Source organism: Argopecten irradians, chromosome 16 (genome assembly GCF_041381155.1).
Source record: "Argopecten irradians isolate NY chromosome 16, Ai_NY, whole genome shotgun sequence".
NCBI lineage: Eukaryota > Metazoa > Mollusca > Bivalvia > Pectinida > Pectinidae > Argopecten > Argopecten irradians.
This window is the reverse complement of record NC_091149.1, coordinates 5467372-5485850: the sequence shown is the minus strand read 5'-3', so window position 1 is coordinate 5485850 and position 18479 is coordinate 5467372. Positions and strand designations below refer to the sequence as shown.

At 32.5% G+C, this 18479-nt stretch overlaps 1 protein-coding gene across 27 annotated transcripts in view; it reads right to left on the bottom strand.

Moving 5' to 3' along the window:
- Positions 1-108: 108 nt before the first annotated feature.
- LOC138310935 (tensin-3-like) overlaps positions 109-18479 on the bottom strand; it is a 329375-nt gene continuing 311004 nt past the window's right edge. For 18 of the 27 annotated variants that reach the window (XM_069252267.1, XM_069252283.1, XM_069252284.1 and 15 more), the window contains 14 exons: positions 16843-16911; positions 14738-14785; positions 12292-12441; positions 10870-11171; positions 10413-10552; positions 6266-6414; positions 5870-5956; positions 5235-5456; positions 4730-4807; positions 4381-4473; positions 3817-3985; positions 3629-3697; positions 3359-3400; positions 109-2932 (listed from right to left, as the gene is read on the bottom strand). In XM_069252267.1, the coding sequence (XP_069108368.1) occupies positions 2782-2932; positions 3359-3400; positions 3629-3697; positions 3817-3985; positions 4381-4473; positions 4730-4807; positions 5235-5456; positions 5870-5956; positions 6266-6414; positions 10413-10552; positions 10870-11171; positions 12292-12441; positions 14738-14785; positions 16843-16911 (1769 nt within the window). In that variant the 3' untranslated portion in view covers positions 109-2781. Of the gene's footprint in view, positions 2933-3358; positions 3401-3628; positions 3698-3816; positions 3986-4380; positions 4474-4729; positions 4808-5234; positions 5457-5869; positions 5957-6265; positions 6415-10412; positions 10553-10869; positions 11172-12291; positions 12442-14737; positions 14786-16842; positions 16912-17729; positions 17751-18479 lie in introns of all 27 variants that reach the window. The other 9 variants (XM_069252269.1, XM_069252273.1, XM_069252272.1 and 6 more) reach the window with 9 other exon arrangements.

Genomic DNA, 18479 nt, shown 5'->3' with positions numbered 1-18479 from the left:
GTGTTGGGTAACTTATGTTGAAGGTAACCCATTCACTTTTGTAGAAGTGTCGTCCAGAAGATATTTTAAACCAATCCAACACAGTACAAAGAAGATAAAACAAAGATGGATAAATATCTGATTTTTATTTCATCAGTAAATATAACCACATTAAGTGTTTGACATATGCGAGTAACATTCCTACATAGAGCTTGGTAGTTGTGTCCATACCTGCGTTTAATACAGCTAACCTGGTTTTTAAAAAATATTACATTTAACACACAGTTATATTGTACACTGTTAAATTTTGCATTATTGCATATTTCAAAAAAAGAACAATGCAACGGACATTTCTTCGCATACTATTCAATTATTTCTTAATTCAGCAATTGTTATCTCCCTTTAGTCAATGAGTTATTTCCCTTTATCAAGTAATATAATTCAATCAAGAATTAATTATTTCTCTAACATAAAAAAATGAATCCTCCTTCATGGAAATTAATTGACCTTATCTATACTTTGTTGTTTAAAAATAATTTTCCAATGATTACAATGAGATAGCGTACTCAAGACTTAGTAGGCAACACCAGATATGAGGTAATATATTGTACGAGTAATCTCTTCAAAGGGATTCGTTTGGGATAAAATCTAGGTAGCCAATAAATATTCACTGAATAAAATCATCCAAACAAAAAAAACCCATCTTTTTTAAAACAGGCTATGAAGTCGGTTCTGCATGTATTACAAAGTATTCAGGGGAAAAAATGTATGCGACGAAATATTTTTTTCAATAACACTTAATTATTTAGCTCACTGTGATTTGTAAGTCCGGATTCAAATACAAATTCATTGTATTTGGGAATAGTAAATTGAAAAAAAAAATTGTGTACCCTTTTTAATTAATGCAGAAAAATAAAAATTCAACCGAATGCAGGTTCCAATACATAATCACCATTCATGAAGCCGTTAAAAAACTTCTTACTGGTAAACGAAAGTCACACAAGATAATGATTCCAAAGGCACTAACATTCATACCAGAAAAGTTGTTAAAAAATATCAGAATTTTTACCAGCAATACATTCTCTGTTAATATAATTTATCGAGATAATATTTGTGTTCAATTTCCCCAAAACGTTCAAAACGATCATAATGAACACTAGATGTGGCTGTCTTGAATATCTAACTATAGAACTACACAAATATGATATTTATATGTAAATTATGTAGTCGCAGATTACGGGTTAAATAACGCGGCCCGTATAGTTGATCACTGTTTTATGTATATTTATAAGTAAAAGCAATTATTTTGTCGTAAATATGATTCAGTGAAATAAAAAATGGCAATATCGTAGCGGACCCAGACGAGGAGCACCCGGGGGTAGCCGACTTTGGCTCGGTGACAAGGTCATAGGATGTAATGTTTAAAAAAAAAACTTTGACGAAAAATATCAATAAATATGAACTCGCTGACTAAATACAATAAAACTATACAATATTTATCACTTGTATTTAACAACATGTAAATCGATATAATAATAATAATATGGACAATAACATCTACAGCTTGTACAACTCTACGTCACCGTTGCCATAGAAACACAGCAGACCGTAGTGTCGTTAATAATATTAAAACAAGATAAAGCATTTGAACACGCACTCTCGACCCCGTCCTTCCTCCAAACTCTGTTGCCATAGTTACAATGTGTCGTCGACATGGGCAGCTTGATATAGAGGATATTCCGAAGGAAGAGAACCTGGAGTCGGAGGATCGACAGACAACTTTAAAACATCAGACCAACATAATGATGTACAGATACACAACATAACAAATGACATTTAATGATATCGACAAATCAAAAAAACTTCCGGCTAGCTGGTAGGTTCTAGGTAGCACTATTTACCTCTCGTACATAACACTCTCTGATATTTCTTGGCAAATCATCAGAGCATCCAAATGGATTTTGAATATTGGTGTACTTATATATATAACATTAAAGAAAGATTTCATGCTTTTTATCATTCTTATTTTCAAAAGCCACACACCATATCAACCCGTTCTATCACTAGTGACTAGTGAAAAGAATTATCTGCCACTAATAATAAACATTGGCCAATTCATTAAAACATGAGAAGTTCTCTTCTCAACAAGATGCCAACCGGTCATTCAGATCTTTTTATTCGTAACAAGGCACAAATAATGCCACTCACTTCTATCAGTGTTGCCATGGATACATATTTCCATAGCAACAAAAGCATTACAGGTAAGACTATCTGTTAGCAACAACCTTATGACTAAATAATATCAGCATTAAATAATCGAAACTGGGGGGAAACGGAGCAATGCTACGACAACTGTTGTTTCGATAAATAATCGAAAACGCTAATAAGGGAGTTGCACAGATTCCATAACGTTATAGAAAAAGCAAAATGATGACCTATATAATGTAAAGCTTAAATTTGCACAAAAACTAAAAACCTTTTCTTCGGTTATATTTGCATACAATTTCAAAGATAACGGCATCATCATCTATGACAAAGGTCTAGAATTAAGCCTCTTTTTCCACAGTAATGTGCCGTAGATGTAATTTACGGTCAAGTTTGCCCTTCGTTCCATTTGACATGATCTTTAATTGTTCTCTCTATCTCCATGGTAACGCAAGCTACGACACAGGGAAATATTTCGTTCCCTTTAACGTCCTTGACCTTGGTATTCGTGTTAATGACCTAGATCTCCCTCCTTCCATTATTACATATTTATGTATGCAAGTCTTATAGGTTCAGAGGTCACACTAGGTTCCGTTTCTATGGTTTCACTTTTCCACTTTGACCAATCATAATCTTTGTTACAAAGTTCACTATGGCTGATGCAGGTTGTTCAGGGTCAACCTCGGCAAACAGATGACAGGCGTTGTCAGAGTGACCGCCTGATTTCCGTGCGACAAAGCCAAACACTCTGTAATGAAAAAGAATTTTGGTAAGTAACTGAAAAAAATATCATAACGTATTTGACCCAATAAATGCCCATGTCCCTATAAGCTCCCCTCCCACTTTTGAAGCCATAATTTTAATTGCGGGTGCATAAGTAAAGATCAAATCTGTGCAGGTTTGTAATAATTTTTGTCTGTATTCTGGCCATTTTATTTTATTTTCAATTGAAGAAAGTTTACTGTAGAACTAATTTTGTTATAGTGTTCTGTTGAAAATTTGATCAGAAGAATAATTAGAGTAGTATATGAATTTGAGACTGCGGTGGATTAATTAATCCAGCAATATGTTCCTAAACTGGAATTACTTTTGTTGTCCATTTCATAAAGATATTTTTGCTAAATGATGATCAAAGTATTGAATTGGTTTGTTATCAGAAATTTGGATACCGTACCTTGCTTCCATCAAAGCACCAGTTTCAGTCTCTCTCTTCCATCTGTTGAGATAAAGCCAAAACCGAATTGTAAATACATACACATACAACAGAGATGATGATCAATCAAAAATGGATAATTAATGATCATGCTTTTTTCACATTTATCAACGTCAACCCTATGGAGGAAGGGGGGGGGGGGGACAAGCATATTATCCGTGGATCCAAAAGAATACAAAGCCTCACTAGGTATCCAAGTAAAGTATATATTTAAAGTTTTACACTACTTACTTTCGACCATCAGGGTCCATACCACAGTACGTGACAGCAGAAACAGGGTAGTGCCGACGGAAAAATAATCTGCAAAGAAAAACAGACAACATATTTTACCTTCAAAATCACACAAACGAACACAACACAAGCAACAAACTAATTTCGATATAATGTTTCTTTTAAAAATTCATTTGATTTAGACTTACTTTCTTTGGTTGTCTGTGAGTGTTATGCCCTGGTTTGACACTTTGAAGTGTACAACTGTCGTCTTGGGTAATGGCTGGGTGTCAAAGGTCACCTTCATCGCCCTAGCAACGGCCTGGGGCCCCGTAAGGGACTCCGTATCCACAGAATTCAGGAACAGGACATTGCAAGCTATTAAGACATAAAAAATAAAACTGAAAAGTACTTTTATATTGCTGTACTTATATGTTAAATATTTTCTTTACAGAAAATTTTAGAAATTTTTTGTTATAGATATTAGCTTTCTATTTATAATGATGCTTGTAAAAACAGCTCAGCTATTTGTTGATATGAGTAGAAAAATATTTGACTATGTGAAGTCATCACTTTTGTGTCAAGAAATCGGGTCCAGAACTAAAGGATATTAGCTAAGAACTTTGCCATTTATAACTGTACAAGTAAACAGATCTTTCTATTCTTATTCCACCCTACGATTTTGTAATGATATCTTCCTGCTTCAGAATAAGAAGAGTCCAAATCAAAATTCAGGGGTGTTTAAATAATGAATGAGACATTGGGATGCTTACCGGCGCCCTGAGCAAGGAGGGCAGCAGCAGAACTTGGTAATTCAGATTTCACGGAGCTATCCATGGTACTGCTTCCATCCATTGCCATGGTTTCTATAATGTGAATAATAAAATAGTGAGTTACCTCAATTTGATAATTTCACCTGTGATATTCGATATTCCCTTCCCATGAATGTCTGTGACCTTAGAGGGGACATTATTCCAATATAGCTTGTAGTCAATTTTCTTGTACTATATGAGGAATTTTGGAAAATGTAGTATTAGATAAGAATATATATCTAATGATGACATTACATGGACTATGATATTTGACCCAACATAGGTATTGATGTTTTTCTGGATTTTTTACCTGCATCAGGAAGCATGAGCTTGCAAGGCAATGATAGTGGTGTGTTGGAGTGCTGGTATACAAGTGAAGCCAGGCTCCCTGTAATGGAGAATTATATCATATGAATTTAAAAAAAAGAAAGAAAAAAATCGACAACTTTTGAGTGGTAACATTTTTTTCACTAGAATTTGACATCAAAATTGTGATCCAATTTTTCCACAGACAGTTTCCTAATCAATTATGTATTATCTATCTTTGACGATTCATTTGACTTTTGGATTATATGAAGTTTGATAAATAAGATATATGTCTGCATTCTGTGTATTCTTAAAAAATTCCAAAATTCTTCTATGAAATCAAACATTACAGAAATTATGGATAAATTAAATTATGGATAAATTCTGATATTAGTGTTAACATGATAAATTTGTTATTTTTTCAATGAAATGAAACATTACATAAATAAGGGGGAAGTGAAGGGGGGGGGGGGGCTTATTAGTGAACATGATCTGAATTACAAACTAACCAAATATGGGTTCGTTGTTACTGCCGCGTAACCGAACACCTTTGTGTGTGGGCTCTATCAGGAAGTGTCTGACAAGATCGGCCGACGGGTCGCCAGTCGACTTGGTTTGTACATTAGGCGGAATCTGTGCCACCTTGAGGGCAAGACCGAAAGCTCCTGGGTAAGAATTGCTGTCGCGGACCACAAACGAGCCAGGCTGTTTATCCTTCAGCAACATAATGGCTGAAACAGAAATTTTATTTTCATATCATATGCAGATAGCTAAATGGGTAATATCATTCAGTTACAATTAGACTAGAAGCCAATATATGTAAACAGGTAAATTAGATATTTTCAAAATTAAGGATTACTCTGAAATATGTTGAATTCAAGGTTTCAAATTAAGGGAGATAATCTAGTAGTAAAAAGCAGCTGAGAGATCCCTTTCAAATCTTCAGGTCTGGAGCTAGTCCATATTGTACACTGTTACTATGACTAAAATCATTACAGAAAAGAATTCAGAATTAAACTCATTCACCCCCAAAAGCTGTTCTTGGACTCTTCCTATTCTAACTCTGGAACAGTTCATGATGAAATCACAGGGGGGAGGAGCTAAGTTCATTTTAGTAAATTTTCATATTGCTCTTTTAACTCACCATCCTCGCGAGTAATTTGAGGCTTGTACCAGTACTTGGACATGTCCTTAACAAATCGTGGAGTTGTGATGTGGGCAGGTTCTGATTCTACAAAACAAACATTACCATAGTATTAACATCTAATTACAGTAAAACACTAATGACATAATGGTAAATTTCATAATCAATAAATTATAATATCAAATGTTCAGCAGGCAACTGCATTTATTCCCCAAAGGGAGATAATTCAAAACACCATAAATAAAGAATGTATAGTAGGTCATAATGTAGTAAGGGGAGATAACTGGATGTTTTCATTAGAGAAATTAAACAAGGTAAATCGCTTTTCTGCTAAGGGAATATAAAATATTGTAAAGTTTAAAGACTTTTCTTTCAGGGAAGATAACTGTGACATACCAGCTAGTGAGGAGATGCTGCCACGTCGTGACGTGCCGAAGTAGAGGCTCGGTGAACTTTGACCTGTCATAGAGTGGGAGGTCGGGCTCATGGTACCCCCAACACTCAACTGTTGTCTTAGTGTGTTCAGACTGCTAGGTGAAGGCGGACTGTAAGAAAAGTGACATGTTTGTAAATTTTATGTTGGTAACTAGAAATTCAAAAATAAAAAAAAAGCAAAAAAATAAATAAATTTCAACAAAAAACAAAAAAAAAGTACTAAGAAGTGGTGTCTCCATTTGTTAATCCATTCCCCCCTGAAAATTCAATATGAACTCTTCTAGCCTTTGAATTTTGAAGAGTTCAAATGTTTTTCAGGGGTAAATGATTTTAAAAAGGGGAGATAATTCATTTTATATATTGGACAAATTCTTATTTTGTTATTTATAACAAATATTTTGTAATATTTAAGTAGGACTAAGTAATATCATTTCAAGAAGTTATTCCAAGAAGATATGGTGTTCCCTCTAAGTTATTCATCTAAATAATGACTAATTACCCTTTAAATTATATTACACTTGTCATTTTAATGAACTGTCAGCCAGCTGATTCTCATCGAAGGCTTTCAGTAGAACTTTTTCACTAGGTCTTTTTTCAACAATATATTATTTTACTTTGTAAGTATAAGCGTCTGGAATTCCTTTCTCTCTAGTGTTATATTGTCCCTCAATTGACAACGTAAATAAAACACAACTTATTCATTCGAAACACAATAAGCTTATAATCTACATAATGCATTGTTAGAATGATATCAAGTTTCCTAAGACAGTATTGTTTTTCAAGCACTTTAGTTTTTGTTCATCTGCTAAATGACAATTTGATTGACATTTCTGACCTGTGTGTTATTGAGTTTGTGTAGCTAATGTAGATATACAACACATCATATCGCTGAACATTTGACCATGTACCAAAAAATCCACCGGCGATTAACCTGCTATCATATGCCAGTAGTTCTTTTGAGTGATTATTTGTGCGCTCAACCATAAATTTACATGTTACGCACCAACTAATAAAGGAACGATATAGGTTTTCTGTATATTTTCAAACTTATTAAAATACACATTGGTTTTGCAAATTTTTTTTTTAAAAGCTTTAAGATATGCAGCGAGCATTTAAATTTAATTAAATCATTTTCATTTTATTGAAATAATGATACTATAAAATTTGTATTTGCATAGAAATTAAATTGTTTAGAAAATCAGCTTGTATGATCTCTGAAGTACTTCCATATTTCATTTCTATCATGCATGAACTATCAATTTATTTTATGGTTTTACACCTAATGCTCAATGTGGGTGGAATTTAAGTATATTTTGTAGGCATATGTTATTGTCGAACAATATGTTTTCATTGGTAGTATGTAACACAGATGTTTAAAGTCTAGAAAAGTGAAAATTCTGATTCCTGTAAAGTTTTTCGTAGATTAAAATAAATATGTTACTTTACCAAGAATGATCAGTTATTTTAGTTATGATAAATTTTCTTCATATAGATAAGTTAGCTAGGGAATATTTCAATAAGCTTGGCCAATAGAAATGAAATTGTAACAACCAGCAAATTATTGATATATTTATCCTTAATTGTAGTTTCTGCTGAAGTAAGGTTAAGAAAACATTTTCATGACACAGATCACTGCACATCATATAAACAAATACAATTTCCCTGATGTTCTTTAAAATTTCTGAACAAATCTTAACGCTAAAATACACACGATTCTCACGATAATGTCTTAACAAAATAAAAATTTACGTAAGAAAGTGTCTTTACCTGGCATTTGATGGCATGCTTGTCAGTCACATTGTAAAGGCTTAAGCCTTGATTTTACACTCCCAACACACGACGGTACAATACTACTGTGAATCATTACATATATACACAAACCCTAGAGGGCGAGGACGAGTGTAACAAGCCCAGATCTCTATCTACACAGACGTATGTCACTGACTCAATTCACGTCTTTATTTTTAAAGACAACTGTTAAATGGATGGAAGCCGGTGAATAAAACTTCAGCTGACAAAACAAGTAATCTTGGACATAAATACAAGCCCATCAATACTTTCATGTTAGTTTCTCGTCTTTTAATGTCTGTTGACAACAGCAGGAATGACAAACGTACGCCCCCAGGTCGTTTACATACACTGCGACTCTGGGTCAACATACATGTAGTAAATTTTAAACAACAAAAAAACAACACCCCCCAGACTTCCCATATGATATGAAGAATGAACTTTGACCTATTAATATGGTCAAGTCCACCACAATTTCGTACAGGTATCCCAATATTCCACCATAGGTATGACTAGCCTAAACGACATACAGGTAAAATATGGTAATTGATTTCAACCCTCGACCCTATTTACTTCAAGTCACAGGTAAAAGAAACCATTTCCTTTGATGTGCGCTAATACAGTTTATGATTGTCTTTGGATGAGAAACCAGGTATGTCTTTAACTTTTCACCCCTAAAATGTCATAATGGACTTTTCTAGTCTTTGATTTAGAAGAGTCTAAATGTATCTTCAGGGGTGAATGTATCAACTTTTCATTGCCATTTAGATAATCATTTGTTCTCAAATATCCATTGGTATGTAAAGAGACTTGTCTCTGTGATAGGTTCCCATTAATAAGATGACAAATCGAAGTGAAATCCAATCTAGTATTTAGAAATCTTCCCTATTAATAGATTGAATTACACGTACGTATTCTAAAACAACATCAAAGTCATTGCTGTGTACTAGCTTGCTCAAATATTTGTTTTATGTTCTATCAACAAAAGGGTCAGTTAAGGATGTATACTGTACCATGTAAAAATTGTGGAGAAAAGCCAGAGCACCTGGAGAAAAACCACCAACCCATGGTTAGTAGTACGAATTGCTCCATGTGGAGGTTTGAACTTAAAACCCAAAAGTGGAAGGCTTGTGGTAATATGTTGGAACTCTTTTACTGGGTATAAATTTTGTAAATTTTTATTTTTTTAACACAGAAAAACCTGCATTTTTTGTTTGGTTCTTCAGATTTATGTCAGTAAGCTGCTAAAGTGAAATGACAAAATATACCACAGATTCTAATATATCCTATTGTCTGTATGTATAATAATATAATACACTTTTCATTTAAGTTAATAAAAGTACTATATACAAGCAGTTTTAAAAGTATCCCAAATATTATTTTAGAACTTAATTTAGCAAACCATTACTATTTATATCCCATTGGAATGGGCCCCTTTATCTATGTAACTGATACCTTGGAACTCTTCTGATCATAGAGATAAAAAAGTGAGTACAAAAGCTAACAACCTATCCCCCTTAACAAATCAGTGTAAGTAATCCTCGTATTTTGATAAACAATTGACTTCCTGTCGTAGTTGTCCCTTGCTATCAACAATACTGATATATTTCCTGTCAGAAATAATAAAACAAAAAATGACAGATGCCTGCCGTCTGTCTGTCCCCTGAGGACAAAATCGGTCATTTGTCCATTTTGACAGTGACTATACTATTGATAAGCCATAGTAGATATTTACACTAACTGACATATACCTGTAATAGATGGGCCTATATTTAAACTTACTATACCATATAAGGAACATCAGGTAATGTATCATAGAACACTAGTAACCATTAATTATTTTACTTCCTAAATGGAGAATTGACAATCTGTATGAAAAAAAAAAAAAAAAAAAAAATTTTTTGCAGATAACTGAGTGAATACTAGTGTTGTAAATTTAAATACAATAGAAATTGGATTGTTGATTCAATAGCCTTAAAATGTTAAATCTGTTTAGGTCAGTCTGTTTTTTTTCTAAGGGAGATAATCAAAAGGAGGAGAACCAGGAGGACCTGGTTAGTGTCCTAATAAACACTGGCAATATAATGACAAAGGAAACCAAGGGAAGATAATCATTGATTATTAAGGGGAAATAACTACCTGGTAGGTGTCCTTATAAACACTACTGGTATTATCACGACAAAGGAAACACAAGGGAGATAATCGTTGATTATGAAGGGAGATAACTACCTGGTAAGTGTCTCTTATAAGCACTACTGGCATAATCATGACAAAAGAAACACGAGGGAGATAATCCTTGATTATGAAGGGAGATAACTACCTGGTAGGAGTCCTGGCCATTGAGCCTCCAGGGGAGATCATCCTAGGACTGGTATCAACGTGAAGGGCGTGATCCTGGGAGGAGATGCTGCCAGACTGGTGGCGCCCTCCAGTGTGATATTCCTGTTGGTACTGGTACTGCTATATGTACAGAAAGTTAGGATTCATCTTAAGTTGATAATCAATAAAGATAGTTAAAGATCCTAACAGCTGTTAATAAGATAGTAATAAACCTTGATGAATCCAAATCTACCAGGCCAACAAATGGCAAGGAAATATTGCTTACACCTCCAAAGAGAGAGGGATCTTTTTAGAAAGCGGAACTAAATCTTACAAAATCACTTCTCTTGGTAAACAACGAAAAAATATTTAACAAATTTAGCCATTAACATTTTAAGACTTCAGGTGTTGTTTATTTCTAGAAACAACAGTTGTTTACAGTAAGGACTGTTGCTAACCTGATGTTGGCTGTGTTGTTGTTGCTGGTTTTGTTGTTGTTGAAACTGTTGCTGTTGGTTTTGTTGAAACGGTTGGTTTTGTTGAAATTGTTGGTTTTGTTGAAACTGTTGGTTTTGTTGTTGTTGTTGAAACTGTTGTTGTTGGTGTTGTTGATGTTGCTGCTGTTGTTGGATGACGTGTTGTTGCTGCTGCTGGGGAGGCGGCTGATGATGTATCTGGTGTTGTTGATGATGCTGGGTCACATGGTGTTGCTGAGAGGTTGTGGACGACATCGTGTTGAACGGGCTCGTCACACTACCAGCTGAAGGCGAAACAAAAATCTCCAGATTAAACATGATGTTTCATAGTCGTTGTTTTACATTATCTAAAAAAAAATTAATCCATGTATACTTGTGACTCCAACACTGCCAATCATCTAAATTAATAACTTTTGGAGAATTTTGATTGATTGTCAATTGGAATTTTACTTGCACAAAAATAGAATAAAAAGAACAAATTTGTATGTCACATCTTTAGCTGAAAATCAAAAATCCCTGTAGTTACTATATATGATGCATTATGTTATTTTTCATGGAAATGTTGGTAGCTGAACATAGATGATGGACAGTAATGTGTTGAACAAGTATAAAATTTCTAGCTTCTATCACAATTTCTTAAAATCCAAGACAATAACAATTACCATTATTGATTTTCCAAATCACGACCTCAACATGCCCCACCTTTGTTGCATAAAAAAAGGTGTTTTTTTTTCATGCCAGAAAATTAAATATTTTAGAAATGTGTTATTTTTAAAGGCATCTCTTGCTGATTCAAATACATGCAGAAAACAATAATGTGACTTAAAAGTGCAGGGTCTATGTGACCAAAATCATGCAGTGTCTTGTGACAGAGTAGTATCCCTTTTGAAAGCAAAAGAGAATAGAGCAGTTTCCCTTCTGAAAGAGTTGTCTACCTTGCAGATGCAGACGTTTAGAATTGTATTGGTTTTCAGTTGCTTATGACATTGGTTCTTGTTTTCATTTATTTTTTTTGTCTCTGCACCTTCGAAAATTTAATTCTGCTACAATATTTCCATGCTAGCTTCTAATAAAATATTTCATGGTATGGTATCTTAATTATATTAATCAATTTCGTTAAGACTTATCTTTAAACACATTTCAAAATACATGTATCATTTTCTGGGACCTTGATATAAACAACAGTATTATGTAACTATGCACATATTCCATTTCCTTAGCTTTTATTCTACCAACGACGGAAAGCTACAGAATCTAAAACTAAGCCTATAAGCTTATTTCAACCAAAGTTCTACAAATTAGTTGAAAATTTCTGCTTAATTCTTAAGCAATTAAAAGACTGCTGAAATTTAAATCCCAAAATGCGAATTGATGTTTGTCTTATGCTTGTTGACTTGACAATACCTGAACGCCTGAGGCCCCCGACATCTTCAGGGATGGAAGCATAAAGCGGGTCGGAGCTACGACATATCTGTCGCGCGACCATATTATTGTAGGCTTCGTCTTTGTCATAGCTAGCGAATGGTGAAGAAGGTGACATTGTCGGCGTGGGCGCTATAGTTACCATGGCAACAAGAGGAGAAGGCAAGATGCACAAGATTTAGTACGAACAAAATGCAGACTACAGTACACTAAATGTTTTTAACTGGAATTACACATTGTTGAGTTAGTTAGTTAAAATAGATTCTACAAAATTCTAATTAATGCCAAAATGAAAAGTATATTTCCAAATTATGTTTTTTATAGAAACTTTTGAATCAATTTTAGCTTTTTGAAAATATGCTATGCTAATAAATTTGCTGATCAGTTGGTATAAATTTTTTGATCATAATGACACAAATTAACAACTGCAATCTTTTTTTTTCCTTTTCAAAGTTATACATTTTTTAAAATGTTGAATAAATTTTCTTGACGACTTTGAATAATTTTTGATAAATTAGTCATTATTTTCTACAATTTAAAATTAAACTTCTACATAAAACCTCTCTAATCTACCACTCACCATTTGTTTAAAAAGTGACCAATCAAATTTGCTTAAAAAACATCCAATCAAATTTGTTTGAAAAACGACCAATCAAAATCTCTCAAAATTTTCTTGAATGGATAATTCAACAAAATAATTAAACACTTTTGGAAATCTGTTTTCTATCTATCTTCTTTGTTAATAATTAGCTTCAATTTCTTTTCGAAACACTCAAAGTAAATACAAGATTTCCGTAAAAATATCTTGATTGGTCACAAAGTGAAACGTGCAAAACAATTGTGAAAATTAAAAGACCCTGGCCACGAGGAAGGCTAGGTAATAACTAAAACAAGCAAACAAAAAACACATAACACCATGAAAAAGCAGAGAAGAAAGCCAACACATGTTACTTTGGCAAATAGAAAATATAAAAGCAAAAAAAATCTATAAAATATTTTTTATGATTTAGAAGCAAATACATAGATAATAATAATTCTTGAGTTAGCTTGTGCTTTATATTTTCAAAGCAGCTTTTTAATACTAATTACAGAGGGAAGTCTGACTTCCCTGAGGAAAACAACCAACCAACTCTGAAGATGGCAGGCTATATTTGTATATTGTCCGAACATTCAATGATATCTTACTTCAGTGAAAACATTTGTATTAGAAACATTTAAAATTTGAAGGCTTTTTTCTTTACTTTTTCATGTATTCACAACATTCTAATTTTTCTAACTCTTCAAAACACCAAAAAATTCTAAATCTGTGATGAATGTAATATTTCTGGATTAAGCTCAAAGAAATCATATTCATGATTAAATGATATGTTAAAATGATCATGAATGATGCATGAAAATTACTGTTATAGGGTTTGAAAAACTGTCTTCAGTGAAAAATCAACTAGCATTTACGCTCAATATGTATGATTGCAAAAGAATACTTTAGAATATTTTGAATTTTGGATTACTATAATGATAAGTCTTTGCATTTTACTCTACATAGCTTAGTTTAGAAATTTAACTTTAATTCCAATTCCCAGATTGTGAATATACAATGTACATATGATTTTACAATATTTTTGCCATCAAGTCTTTAAAATAATTTCCCAAAAAGTTTTGGTACATATTGGATTGATTTCATAATTAAATAAATTTCTTGCTTTTCTTCCTTAAAATATAAATATAAACTTTATTTATTTTACATCGATTGAGAAACAAGTTATACAACTAATGTAAATCACTCTCGATGGCCCGGATGTAAGCGCGTGAGGTGTCTTAGTGTGAGAGAGAACCAGAGTGCGCAGAGAAAACCCACGTGATCGGGCAGGTGACCCCTGACCTTTTCACGTCCGTGTCGAGGATCAAACCCCGGCTGGCTAGGTGAAAGGCGAGTGACTTAACCACAACACCACCCGATCACCTTTTCTTCCTTAAATTGACAACGTCATTGATATAATAAGTCTACCGAGATTTGCCATCTAGAAAATAGATAATATTCAAGGATTTGTATTATTTATGGGGACATAGTTGAATTGTTTTCTTAAATAATGTGAGGGTATTTTTTTAGTGTGAGAACATAAAAAGATAAAATATACAACAATCCAGAAAAGCCAAGTTAATGAGTGACACACAACTACTACAACCATCACCAGAAAGTGCTAGAGATCATGCCTTTTCCCGTCCCATAACCCCTTGTCCAAAATGGCCACCGACATAAAAATTCTCCGCCATTTTATTTCAAGTAGAATTGAAATGTAGGGCACAGCCCAATAGTACAAAAGTCAAACACAACAAAAACAAAGAGGAACTGAAAAAAAATCAAATAAAAATGAAAAAAGAAAAACATGATGAAGATATGATGAAATGAAAAATGAAATGAAAATGTTACCTTGGTTATGATATGGAGTCCTGGGGGACACAGGGAATGGTGGAGTTGCTATGGAAACCGCAGGCAAAACAAAAACAAAACCACAATAATTACAAACCAAAAACCATCGAACATAAATAAAGAATAGTAGCACAAAGCCAGTCCATTACATCATAGCAAAAACACAAGCACAAACAATAATTCTGTATCAAGGGGAAACAACTCTTATCTAAAATAAAAAATTGAGTTGCCTCCCCCTTCTATTTCAACTTCCAACAATTTTCTTCTAAAGAACAATATTTTTAACATGTTCAGAAAAAATCCTTTTAGACAATTTTTTTTTTAATTTCTGTCTTATATGTTTTCTAAAGACATTTTTAATAATAATTCAGAAATGAAATTTTTGATAACTGAAATGCTTACAACATCAAAAACATGAATACAATACAAAATACCTTATAAAATTGTTATCATATTTATAGAGCAAATCAATAATTTCATAAATATATACATATAAATATCACCACATCGACCACAACAACAAACCATATTTATTGTAGGTAATCATCCACTCCATGCTAACCTATTTTGATAATTCTTTTAAGGCATTTTTTTCCTTTATTGATTTTTTACACATATATATAATTTTTTGCAATAATTATGTTTTCCAATAAATATTTATTTTTGAAACAAAAATAACTGACTTCCTGATCAAATGAAACTTTCAAATGTACAGAATTCTGCATCAATATATATATATTGAACATTTTAGTTTCTTCTTGAAAAAATATACTTTTTAATAAGCTTTATATATGAAACATTATCAAATTTCTTCAGTTTAACTTATTGAAAAAAAACCCAGTACAAATATCATTCAACAAGATATCAAAATAGTTAAGACTTGAAGTGTTTTTTTTTTTTTTTTTTTTTTTTTTTTTTTTTGCAGAAATAACATGTATATTGCAAGATAACACCAGTCATTGTCAAATTGACACATTCAAATAATTTATCCATCATTGCAGGCAAAGAATCATGCAAGGAAATGAGATATAGATGGTGGTATTTGGTAACTCCATTCACTCCAACCATATCAGACCAAACAAGCAGGTAGCTATATAAACATGTAGAGATCAAATTTTGCAAATCTTTCAAAAAAAATTCTCAAAATCCCTGATGGTTTTCGGAATGTTTGCTATGACTTATCACATACCAAATGCTTGTGTGGTCTGGTATGTTACGATAATTTCATATTTTTATTCTATAATTTGCAGAAATAATATCAAAATTCCTCTCGCTGAAAATGTCATTAATAAGCAAACATTTGATGGAGAAAACATTCTGAAGTTCATGTAGAACTTTAAAACACAATATATAGCAAAGGCTGCATATGATTTCAAGGTCAAACCAAAGGTAATGTAAAGGTTAAGTAGCGAGGTCAGAGGTGAAAGGTCAAGCTATCTAGAATTATGAATTGACAATTGAAATTGAAATTGTTCATTTATTATTAAATATGAAATTTTAAGCTATACAAATTTTTTTTCAAGCCTTAAGAATGTTATTCGAAATTTTTCAATTCAATCAAATTAAAAGTTATAATTAGTAAATTATGAATTAATATTATGTTTTTAAATAACAATACAAATACAAAATATATTTTATTATCTAAAGCAATATGAAAGTTATTATTAATGAATAATTATCTTAATTAGAAATGCTGATATATGATTATCATCTCTAAGTGTTATTTTCATAAATGTTTACATAAACATTAAAAATTAGAAAAAAATATAATGAAAAAAAAAATTGTATAATTTCTTTCTTTCTTTTTTTAAATTGTTTCTTTTTTCTCTCAAGTTTATCATGTCATTTTATTTCAAGTAATATTCTAATTCAGGATAAAATCCTTCAAAATATATCTACACATGCACACACTTTTGCAGGCCATAACTCATAAGGGACACATATTTTTACTTGAAGCTTTGTGACGATAATGATTTCATATCAAAGTGTTACATTCATTCCAAGCGGGAGCAGAAACGGGGAGGAAGGAAGGCATTTTTTCTCTCGAAAAAATAAGACAACATCGTTACGAAGGATAAAGGGTTAATGAAATCTGTCCTTTTTACCATGCAAGTCCTGGTTAGATCCGAGAGACATTCGACGGACTTTAGCCTGAACGGCCTGGATAAACTGTTCTGTTGTAGTGAATTAATAGATAAATGTTAATGTTAATTTAGTTTCACAAGCTACGATCGGGTTCTTTTCTTAATGCAGAGTTGTCTTCTCTTTAGAGCTGGTATTGATTGCTATGTTAACACTACAGCTGTCACCCCTTGAATTTCATATTAGACTATTCCTACTTTTGAGTATGTAGAGTCCATATGCTTTTTGGGGATGAAAAAGTTCAGTATTGCTCTGACATAATTCAATATTAAAATCAAAAATAAAATACTCTTGAAATGTTTCCTCTCAACAGCATTTATTGTTTACAAATCAGTTTTTATGACACTGTTATATGCACTTCAAATTAATTGTTTTAATTGCTATAATGATAAGATAAGCATCATAAAGTCTATATCTAAGGATTTTCTTTTCCAAAATAATGTAAGAATTTATTAACCCTCTCTCCCGTCCTACGCCACTCACTGTCTGTATTATTGACCTATGAGACGAATAAAAGAATTCTCTATCACAGATAAATAACTCCACTCCCACAAAAAGATAACAAAACAATGAATACTTTCTCACAAGGGCGGATAACTCTGCATTTCAAAAAGAAGGGATTACTAACAATCAAGTCGGGGCACCTAGGTGGCAGAATATGACATGAGGAAGCAAAAATTGAATGTGTTAATAATGGCGTATGATTGGCTGTTGGGCTCCACCAATGAGTGTCAATGTGAGATTAGAATCATTATGATTGAGCCAAGAGTGTCATGTAAGCTGATTTCTGATTGGCTGCGAAAAACATTCAGTGCAAATTAATGTTGGTAATGAAACCATCTTTACTTACAATCATCTATATATAACAGATCTGAAATTTTAAGTTCAACGTTCAGGCTAAATTTGATTGGTTTATCACAATGAATGCACGTCTACTGCACAAGCAACGGCGCTCCTAATTGCCTAGTTGAGAGTTTCGCATGATACACGCACAAATTAGTCTGAAATTCTAGCAAAAAATATCTTGAAACGTTTTAAAGAAATCAAGAAAGATGTTTGCTATTTTTAAATGTCAAATTAATTTTTTTCAAATCCTTATATCAAATTTTCAAATTGGTCAAATAAATTTTCATGGAAAAATCAAAACTGTTTTGAAAGTTATGAAAAACGTTTCAATGATCTTGAAGCAAGAAACTTTCAAACGTAAAATTGTGGCAAATACACATATACAGAAATCACTGTCGACAGGAGTATGAACACATCTAGTGCGATAGTAAGGAATGCCACACACAGACACGAATTGGTTTCTAGAATATTCTACCTCTAAAGTAGGAGAGTTCTCTAGCTAAGGGACATTATTCAGGATGACTCTGAAGTTCATAATAACAGACTGGAATATTCTGATTGTGATGTTGTGAATGAAATTTATAAACAATATTCTCAATCTTTAGATGTTTTCACTCAAATGATATAATTCTGGTTATTTTCTGAATTAATTCATATTTTTTTTTCGTTCCCAAGCATTTGTTTCTCCTGAAACACTGCCATATGCTTAGCATAAGATTGTTTATATTCAATCGAAGAAGCAAAATAAATTTTA